This window comes from Saccostrea cucullata, unplaced genomic scaffold, assembly GCF_032062105.1.
Source record: "Saccostrea cucullata isolate Sc308-1 unplaced genomic scaffold, CSIRO_AGI_Scuc_v1 ctg609, whole genome shotgun sequence".
Taxonomy (NCBI): Eukaryota; Metazoa; Mollusca; class Bivalvia; order Ostreida; family Ostreidae; genus Saccostrea; species Saccostrea cuccullata.
Window position 1 is genome coordinate 205005 of NW_026924150.1, and position 11409 is coordinate 216413.

An 11409-nucleotide genomic window follows, 5' to 3' on the forward strand; every position below is an offset into this window, starting at 1 on the left:
ATGTATAAAATTACACCTACTTTCATAATTGTCCACAATGAATGGCTGTGAAGTCTAAACAAGTCTGGTGTTAATTCGATCTTAGATGGAAATGTTTCAATTTCGCACTGCTTGTTGATATAAAAAATAAACAACTGATTTCTTTCCTTTACCTTTTTTTTTTATTTTACATCATTGTAAAAAATATTCTTAATTTCAAACTGCATCGACACTGAACGTCCAATTTCAATTTACATGCATATTTTTTTTTCTGCAATACATATAAATATTCTGCGTGTGAAGCAAATGTAAGATATTAAATGTAGATTTAGATAACTTGTTTTAAAAAGTTCTTCCACTAGACTCGGAATTTCATAAACATTGTAGATTCGGTTGAAGATTACGCCGGTGACGATAGGCCAGATATGAAAAAGAAGACGTTGACACTTTGTCAGAATGGATTAAAGGTACTTGGACACAGATTTGAAGTTAAATTTTTCTCTATAATAATACCACTTATATATTTTAATAGCATTTCACACAAAAATTTATTAAAAATCAAGTTGTTAAATTTTTTTATCTTTTTGGCGGGTTTGATTGACACGTCCTTGCACTTTCACAAATTTTAACTTTATTCTTAATCCTTAGGAAAAATGGCAATCTTGTTGTGTATTAATGAAAAATATTAATACTATAATCCAGAAAATTCAGAGTAGACATGTTCGAAAGCAAAACAAACACACAATATATTGTCAGTCCGTGCAGTTGTGGTGAGCAGACTTTGGCGATTAAACGCACCCGGTGAATCGTAAACATCAAACAATAACAGGCTCTTGCCTTGTTTACAAAAACTGTGTACATAACACGAGTGTGCTCGATTTGCTAAACTCTGTACACAACGGAATGACGAGACTTGTGAAGGAGTTTTGCTTTCTAACATTTCTACTCTGAATAAAATTATTTTTCTGGATTTAAGTTTTAATATTTCTCAAAAATACACAACAAGATTGCCACTTTTCCTAAGGATTAAGAATAAAGTTAAAATTTGTGAAAGTGCAAGGATGTGTCAATCAAACCCGCCAAAACATTTAAAGTTTTAATATCTTTTTAATAAATTAAGATTTTTAATTAATTTCTGTGTGAAATGCTATCAAAATATATAATTCGTGATATTATACAGAATAAAATAACTTCAAATCTGTGTCCAAGTACCTTTAAATGTCTCAGATCCATTTTAAAATCACGTATTACAAGCAAGGGGCTTTTTTGAGGGGCAATTTGAAAACCATCTTTCCTTCTGTATTCAATATCCAAAGGTGAAAAATTAGAAAGATTACATGACCAGTGCGTACTGCTGACAAAGCAGGTGACAGCATCGTCTTCGTTTGTTAGGCTCATTATATAAATTGTTTTTTAGAAGAACTTGTATTTAATTCTACAAGTGGTAATCCAACTTATACTTATAGTTCCCTTTCTAAAGAAGACATTCTTCAAAATCATGTGTCCGGTTTAGAAATTTTAAAATCCCAAAGAACCAAAATGATATTGGAACTTCAATTTATATATTGGATACCAAAACTTTAAACGAATCCTTACAAACAAAGATACATTGAGAATTCCAGTAAATATTCAACCAAGCCTCTTTCTTTACTCCGCACTAAGATATTAACAGTTATTGAAGGAGAAACTTCAACGGCACTGTGCAACAATATATTCAAGAAATTGTGTAAATCAGATATGGATACTTAAACCTTCCAAGGAACTTTTGGAAAATTTGAAATCACAATATTTCACCAAAATCAACAGCTTAAAAATGTACAACTTTTCAAATTTATACACAACTATTCCCCACGATAAGTTAAAGTTAAGGTTTTTTGATATCACTGACAGCTGCTTTTTCAATAAAAAATGGAACTCATAAATTCACTCACCTTCTCATCAGTCATTTGTACAATTATGTTGGTAGAAAACATTCTGATTGTGCCCCCAGGTAATCTGAGGATGACATAAAAAGATGCTCGAGTTTCTGATTGACAATATCTATGTCGTTTTTGGAGATCAGGTCTTCCAACAATCTATTGGATTCCCACGGGTACCAATAAGCAGACCTATTTTTTGTATTCAAATGAAGCAGAATTTGTGCAAAATCATATGCGTGAAAAGAAGAAAACACTTGCTGTGGCCTTCAACTCCACGTTTAGATATATCGACAACGTATTGTCAATTAACAATAGTAATTTCCATTCTTATGTCAGTAAGATATATACTGGTTAGCTTGAGATAAAAGATACTATAGTCCGACACATCTATTTCATATTTGGATATTTTACTTGAAAACTATGATAAACGTAATGACTTTAACTTTTCTATCCTCAACTTCCCTTACCTATACAGTAATATACTAGTACCTTCATCACCTGCATACGGAGTTTATATATCTCAGTTGATTCGATAAGCAAGAGCATGCTCTACATATGAATAATTTCTAAAACGAGATAAATTATTGACAAACGAGTTGATGAAACAAGAATTTCAACTGTCTCATTCAAAGTCATCATTTCGTAAGTTCTATAGTCGATACAATGACCTTATCAGTAAATACAATTTATCATGGAGTCAAATGCTGACTGACGTTTTTCATACCAATTGTTAGTCTATTATTTATGTACTGAATTCACGATGGATTTTTTCCGTTATTTCCCGATCATGACAAGGAACACACGGTGGGTGTGACCGGTCGATAGGGGATACTCACTGCTCTATGGCACCTGATCCGACCTCCGATGTTTTGGAGGTCCTTGTTTGCTCTGCTCATATTTTGTATTGTTTTATATATGGACTTTTGATCTGGAACACTATTCGTTATCTTCATATGTTTCATTAATTATTTTTCTTTGCTAAAACTGTGTCCTATATGTACATGAATTCCAAAACTATTGCGGTTTGATTGCGTTTTGTAAACAAAAAAAAAAAAAACAAAAAAACAAAAACAAAACAAAAACAAAAACAAACAAACAAACAAAAAAAAAACAAACAAACAAAACAACAACAACACATTCTCGATTATTTTCATTATGGAATCATTGTGTTCTCATGTTATTTACTCTCTACCAATACAATGAAGGTCAAGTTATTTGAAAATGAAAATTTCTTTTAAAAACTTGAATTACAAGTTGTTTATATTTAACATTCAAGATCCTCATAACAAATATAAAAGACAACTTGACCAAAAAAAATTATTTTCTTGTTCCTATTTTTGCTTCAACCAAAAACATACTTGTCATGTCGAAATTAAAGACAAATCTAAGAATTGTGATTATCTTTGTACTTTCTCTGAGAGTGGTTACTGTGACAGTCTTACAATTTTTCTTTTAAACTCAGAGTAGACATGCTCGAGAATTTAAGTTTTTAGCTATGAACGTTCATTCAAAATACATTTTTATCATTTCACTCTGAAATGACTATAGAATAACAAAAACACTCAAAATATTCCTGAATTTTAAAAAAGAAATGACCATAAGTGTTGGCTGTTATAGAAATTATTCTCGATACAGACAAGGGTTTATTGCTCAGAGGGTTTCAATATACACAAATTTATTTGTCTTCGTACTTTAACAGAAGAACTAGGTGTTTGAAGAAATAAATCGATTCTCGAAATCCTCGGCAAAAAAGTTTTTCCACAATGAACCTTTAATTAATAATAAAAGTTTCCCTGTCTTGTACTTTTGTGTAAACATAACAAATGTTTGAAAAAAAAATCATTTGATTATATTTGATAATTAGCCTTATGCAAATCACGAAGGTCAAGTCAAAGGAATGTATCTCCGGTGTAATTAAATACAGATGCAGTTAATTATGTAGCGTATGGAAGCGTTAGTCCCGCTTAGAATTGACTCCGTCCATAGGTTTTCCACAATTTTTGACATATGGATCTAAGCAATTATATATACATTTTTAAAAAATTGATACATTTATTGACTCGGTTCGATGGCAAAATGCATACTTTTGTCGGGCCCAAGAACAAGATCGTTAGCTTTATTGAACATAGGCAAACACTTTGCTTCGAGAGATCGACAAAATGCATTTTTCTGTAGAACAAAGTCAATCTATATATTTTATCATACCTTGATACTTTTTATTTTGACATTATCTCGCGATAATTAATGAGATCTTACTGATCCCGCCAATAGTGTGACATAACGAATGTCATGTACTACATGTAGTACTCGTAGTATATCTCTCAGCGATCCAACATCGATTTTGTTTGTACCGCTCAAAAGAAATTGGAAATTTGAGACTTTTCATGCAGATATATGTTGAATTTGTTATTGAAAATAGATATAAAAGATATAACATAGTTGAGTATACTGACAAAAGGTTTATCATTGGAAACAATTTTAAATCATTGTGTTTCCAATTTATAATTTTACCGTTTAGTGACATAATATTTTTTAAAACTTCATTCAGTAACTTCATTTTTACAATTCTTAAACATCGTCGTGATGTGATCAAATTTAAGAGGCTCAATTTGAAATCGTAGTCTGCAGAACCTAATATATATCTTCCAGGTTTTATTAAAAAAAATTGTCAATTCCATATTACGACAATTTTAAAACTAGGAAAAGAAGATAATTATGTAGATTTAATTATATTAAAGAGGCAAAACAAAAAAAAAACAACCAAAAAAAAAAACATTGCAATAATCAAGTATTTCATGAACTGCAGCTAAAATCAATGAAACAGCAAATTCTTTTTTTACAACAATTAAATTATAAATAACTCTTAATTTCACTTCAAGAAAGTTATCAATAAAAGCAATAAATTATAATAATACATTTTTAAAGTAAGGGAGCTCTTAACACTATATAATGCAATATGTTTGGGCTTTGACAATTTCAAATCATATAACGGTTTTCATATGAATTTTACCCAGTCGATTTTCAACAATAGGTGTCTGAAATTATATTTAAAGACAATGATATACAAGTGTATACAAATCACTGTTGTTTACTTTTATTGTTATAAATAATTGAAATGAAATACCGGTATATGGATATAATGAACAGTATTCGAGCTCAAAGTACATAAAACAATACAAAATAGTAGAGCAAACACGGACCTCCAAAACATCAGAAGTGGAATCAGGTGACATGGAGGAGTGAGTGAACATGGACCTCTAAACATGAGATGGGAGTGAGAAACCCGAGTCGACCAGTCATATCAGCCGTTTGCTCTTACCATGATCTTGAAATAACGGAAAAAATCCGTCGATAATTGAATGATTGTATATTGTTTTACGTCCCATTAGTATATAGACCGGTAAAGGGCTACAAAGAACGAGGGCGCCTTTGATAGGCATTCGGCAGGAATCAGGGCGTACTTTAAAAGTGAAAATTTTATCGACGTTTCACATGAAATTTTAACATTTTTTTTAATTATTAGGTTCATGTGCAATAGGAAAGGAAAATACTTTCCCGAAAGTGAATATTGATTTGCTAAAAAATAACTTGAAAATTGGTTAGGTTAGACATTTCGTACAAAATGGTAGGTTTTTAAGCACGTTTCTCTAATATTTTTCTATCTCTGGGTCTTCTCTCCATGATTTTGAAACGTTATATGTGTGCACTTTAATTCAAAGAAACGAATATACATTTGTAAAAAAAAATGGAGAGAAGACCCAGAGATGATAAAAAATGAACTTTTTCCCGAAAAAAAATCCAACTGTGTAAATGTGATGTTCCTTTGTCCTTTTAAAACCGCACTGTATTCGTAGCGGTGATAGCTCAGTAATATGGGCTACCTGTTCACTGCATTAGATATGTAAAGTTTTTGGTTCGAGCCTCGCATGGGACGTTATATTTTTTTAAATACGAGGGGCGTTCAATAAATAATGTCATTGGGGCTCGGAAAGAAACAAAAAACGCTTTTCTATGACTTAGTCTTAATGATTTAACTAAAATATTCTCTTTCAATTAAAACGCATATCCGTAACATTTTCATTCAATTTCTAATTGTTTTTCGAACACATTTTTGAGTACTAGTATGACCCTTCGTATACTGGAATATGGCAGATCCTATGATTTGCTGTACTTGTTTTTTTTCTTTCTGATAAATGTTTTTCTAAGTTTAGGAAATGAAACTAGTCAAAGGTTGAAAGATCTGGCAAATTTTGCTGGTGTGACAAAACATTTACTTTCTGTTTATCCCCAAAAACTCCTTTACTCTTCATGGCCTGTGGGTTTGGCCGCCGTCATGAAGACATTTAATGTAGTGTATTCCTCATTCTTTTTCCTTCCTTTCATAAACCTTTCAATTTTTTTGCAAAAAAATTTGTTTTCTAGACTCCTTCAGATAATTGAACTTCCTCCCCGAATATGAATTTGAGAAACAAGACCGCTAATATTTCAGAAAATAGCATATAAAACTGTTTTATGCTCCTGCAATTCTCTGCTCTTCTTAGGCCTTTGCAGTTTTGTCATGTGCATCTTATTGTAAATTTGTTTTGAGGGATTAAAGCAAAATGGATTCAAGTTTCATTATCTGTTAGAATTTCACACAAACGTGGATAAGTACAATTTTTGATTTTTTTAAAAGAATTGTTTGGATATTCCTACACGCTGTCGTTTTCACTCATTTTTCAAAATATAGGGTGGCCTTTGAGTATTAAACTTTTTTACTGTAAAATGTTTATTTAAAACAGTATGAACTATCCCCAGAATGATTTTTATCAATTTTGCTATGTGTCTTAAAGTCAGTAAAACATAATCAGTGATAATTTGTTGAAATTTCGCAAATTTACATCGGTTGTTGTAAGTCATGTTGCCAAGGACGGTACCCATTTTTGATGCCCATTATATAATTTTTGTTCATTGAAATCTACATGTTCACCTGTCTATAAAACAGGCATTGGTTGTTGTAACTTTCACATATTTCAGTTAATATATTTTTGGAATTCTAACAAGTTTTACAGCTGCTTTAATGAAGCGTTTAATTTTACTCTAGCTTACTGATTCTTGACCATTCATTTTTAATGCAGTGTCTCGAATAGCCCTTGTTTTCCAGCTTCCCACGATGAAATAATGCGATGAAAAGTGGTCACACAAACTGTTATCAATTCATTAAAGATTCAATAATGAGAGAAAGTCAAGCTTTATGTCATATGACTACTATGTTGTATGCCATCGAGCTAATGACATTATTTATTGAATGTCCCTCGTACAAACAATCAATTATTTTGTCAGTTTCATTTTATAAACTGATGTATAAAAATTTTGAATTAGATATATTCTGGTTCAGTTTGGTTCTAGAGCGAAATTGATTCCAATCTTCTATATATTCTATGATGTACATGTACACTTATCATCTAATGCCTTTAATCTTATAGGTGTTTATTTTTTGTGAAACATTATGTAATTTTACCTCCTAGGAAAAATGGTCATAAATATTACAATCTGACAAGGTATTTCAAACAAGATGAAAAGAAAAATTATGGTTGTGTTTGTAAAATCTGACCAGCTATGTTCAGCAAACCAAATCATGGACATTTATATCATAAATGTTTCGTACAAATGATTCCTGTAGATTACACGCCAAATACGCCCATCTTCTTTTGACCTTTACTCGGCACTCAGGGCCATTGAGCAGTGACTGATCTTTATCGTGCCAATGTCTGTCGTGACACGGAGTCTTGTTTTTTAATGTCTCATCCTAAGGGCCCGCAACTTTCACTTCGTAGTGCCAAGCGGATTGTGAATGAACATTTATAACCCATTTTTTTTAATACTTAGGTCAGTCGTGGCCATGATTCGAACTTACGATCTCCTGATCACGACTGGGCTACCGTGAATGGTGAAAAATCAGTTAAGTGTGTAAATAATGGCCTAACAGTTAGTATGATAAACGTCAGTCAACATTTGACATAATGTTAAACGGTTATACTGACAAGGTCATTGAGTCAAACATAGAATTTACAAAATGATGACTTCAAACGAGACTCCTGATATTCTTGTTTCAACAACCTGTTTGTCAATAACTTATCTACGTCTATATATGAGTAAAAATTCTCGAATGGGACATAAAGCAACATACAATTATTCAATTATCGACGGATTTTTCCCGTTATTTCCCGATCATGACTTCAAACGAGACTGCTGATATTCTTGTTTCATCAACCTGTCAACTTATAGATCAAGAAATTGTTCATATGAAGAGTATGCTCTTGCGTGTCAAATCAACTGAGAGATATAAACCCTGTATGCAGGCGTCTTTCTGCATGACTAAGAAAAGTTGTCGTTAGAAAAGTTAATCAGTTTTATCATGAAGCTTGGTTATTAGATTACCATTAACGTCTTTTTAAGTAAAATATCCAACTGAATATGTAACAAATGATATTTTAAGTAAATAGTAGTATAATATTGCTATGAAGTAATATTCATAATGCATAAAGACTTGTGTAAAATTGGGCAGATCACTCAAATTACATTCCTCGGAAGTCGAATTTAGTGACTCTTTTTAAAAAATCTCCCAAATCGTTTAAGTTGATCGTTTAACTAATTAAACAAAAGTTAATTAATATACTGGCATTGCTACTCCTCAATTTTTACTGAGTGTCAAGTGGAGGGCAGCTTAATTTCTTTACTTTTCTCATACGTAAAAGTTAACTTGATGTGGACAAAATCACATGCCAGTGCGCTTCATGCAAACAGCTTCTGTTGAACTGATAAAATCACATTGTCATAACGAAAAAGGCCACAGTCGAAGAAATTATGATCAGAAGGCAAGACGTGAGCATAAATTTATCAAAACACTTGGAAACCATTTTCCACGTCACTTCCTCTTCTTCTTCGTCGTCATCCGTAAACGGAACTTTTTTGTGTGACGATTTTGGATCGTACGCTTCTACAACTGTCGTGTTCTCCGCACGACGGGTACATCTGCGATGACAACACAGTCTCACTATGCTGGCGAGTGATTTCGGAACAGGAGTTTCCTTCTTGTCTTTATAATAAAAGGACATTCCGATAATAACAAAGAAACAAATCAAAGAACTTAGTACCAGATCCACTAGGAGAAAGTACGACAATAAAGCCGTGGGTTTCGACGTTTTAGGCAAGTTGTCTCCCACAAGAGTTAGAAACACGGCTATTGCTAACAATACGGTGATAGCATATGAGACGCGTTCACCGCCATCTACGGGTAAAATGAAGACAAGAAGATTCAAAACCAGCATGAAAACCATTGGAAGAACAATGTTTATTACAGCAAAGGCTGGGCGTCTTTTCATTTTAATATCAATGCTAATGTAAGAATGAAATGAGTCAAGATGAGTTATTAACTTCTTATCAACAAGTTCCCAAGTACCATGTTCTGCGTAATAAGCCATTCCAATCTCTGGGTCAGACGCTTGTGTGACGATAGCAGTAGGTTCGTATCCCCAGCACATCAACATCATGCTGCAAGACTGGGTATCAAATGGATAATACGTCACATCTACCTCACATCCTGTAGATGTGACTTCACCAGGTGACCAGTAAGCGATGCCATTAAACACGTATGTAACAGGGAAAAGTCCCTTGGCCAAGTTTTCAATCTTTTCGTAAGGATTGATCAGAGTAAGATTGGGTATCCAGACCTTGGACTCGGGAAGTTCTGTCATGTATAATTGACTGTACAACGATGGATCCCAGGCCAGACGGGAATCTATCCATGTAATCGTGAAGAAGCCGATCACAGAAAACTTGCCATTAACTTCATCAAATTCTTTAATTCCTACAAGACTGTACGTGGTATTCACCAACACTGGGATATCAGTGGAAGTCAGCGGCCGCACGTATTTATTGTAGTTAGACAACAAATTATTATATAAAGTTTCCACTTCTGTGATGTTTGCTGTAAACGATCCTTTTAGGAACAATAAACACAGAATAAAGTTATGAGTCCACTTCATATTCCTCGAAAATTAAGGAATATATATACAAAGATAGGACGAAAAATATAACTTCAATATCGAAAAAAGCTCCAATATTTAACCAGTCTAAATATCTGTTGTTGTTTTTTTTCAAATCCCTCTGTAGTCCAAATCAACCCTTGTAAATTCTGCGTGATCTGCTACAGAAAGTGAAACCCTTATTCATTTGGAAATCTTATCCTCTTCAAAAACACAAAAAAAAGACCAGAAGTATTTATCCTGCGTATTAAATTGACAGCAAGTATACTTTAAATTGCATTGTTTAAATAACAAACACGATTTGAGAATGTTATGTCCATTCTCTTTAACGTCTAAGCTAAAAGAAATGCTTGTCCGGGTAGCATTGATCTATTTCTACCCTCAACTGCGATTGCGCAATGATCCATGAAATGCATTTTTAAACATGCCAAATTCATGGCACTTAAACAATCTACTGTCTTGATGAAAACATAAGCGTATCTTACTTATCTTTCAAATGACCTATTGACATATTTATGCACATTTACATTGTCTTCAAATCAAAAAAGAAGTACAGTCAATCAAATGAATGGTGATTCAAAATGAATAGACCACTGACTGAAATCTAAAAGTTGTCATTCAAAATTAAGTTCTTCAACAATAATTCTTTAAAGTAATGGTGCATATTGCACGTGGATTTTGTTAAGTTACATAACACCTCCTATTATACCGTTAATACTTCTTTGATCGCCGTTTCTTACTCTCAAATTTAACTTCATGTTATTCTTACACAAAACTACTTCTTCAACTTGAAAAAAAAAATCATTTTGAAACTTTTTTTTGTGTTTTTGCATATAAATTTTCATTAATTTGACATGTTTTCTCTTTTTTTCTTATGATAAAACTAGTTTAATAAAAAAGAATTCTCGGCTATAAAACGGTAAAATTCGAAGCAAGCTTCATTTCAAATACATAATCATTTTTTAGAACCGTTTTCATTATTGTAAATTTGATAAAATTCGAAGCAAGCTTCATTTCAAATACATATAAAACGTTTTCATTATTGTAAATTTGATAAAATTCGAAGCAAGCTTCATTTCAAATACATAATCATTTTTTAGAACCGTTTTCATTATTGTAAATTTGATAAAATTCGAAGCAAGCTTCATTTCAAATACATAATCATTTTTTAGAACCGTTTTCATTATTGTAAATTTGATAACTTATTTTTTATACTTTATATTTTTTAAAAAAATGTGGACTAATCAAATGTAATTTAAAAAGCAGTTCATTACCCCGTTTCGTTTTCTACTGTAACATAGCTTTAGATGAAAAAAGGTTCTTAAAGTCATTTATTCGATTCAAATATGTGCCACAATGCTTGGGAAATAAAAATTAATTGATAACTTAGATTTCTTGATTACAGTCCGAATGCCTGGGAACGAAATCATCTAATTTATTAGCAAACCAAAGTTTTGTATTATCATCGATAGGTTTGTAATGAT

The 11409-nt window shown here is 32.1% G+C and overlaps 1 protein-coding gene across 1 annotated transcript; it reads right to left on the reverse strand.

Moving 5' to 3' along the window:
- Window positions 1-8473: 8473 nt before the first annotated feature.
- Window positions 8474-10236, reverse strand: LOC134265855 (neuronal acetylcholine receptor subunit alpha-6-like). Its single transcript, XM_062748080.1, has one exon. It carries the CDS (start codon window positions 9923-9925, stop codon window positions 8705-8707), a length of 1221 nt encoding a protein of 406 aa, XP_062604064.1. The 5' UTR covers window positions 9926-10236; the 3' UTR covers window positions 8474-8704.
- Window positions 10237-11409: the final 1173 nt, after the last annotated feature.

Excerpts from the sequence above, each read along its gene's own strand:
- LOC134265855 (XM_062748080.1), bottom strand. The coding sequence starts at position 9,925 with ATGAAGTGGACTCATAACTTTATTCTGTGTTTATTGTTCCTAAAAGGA.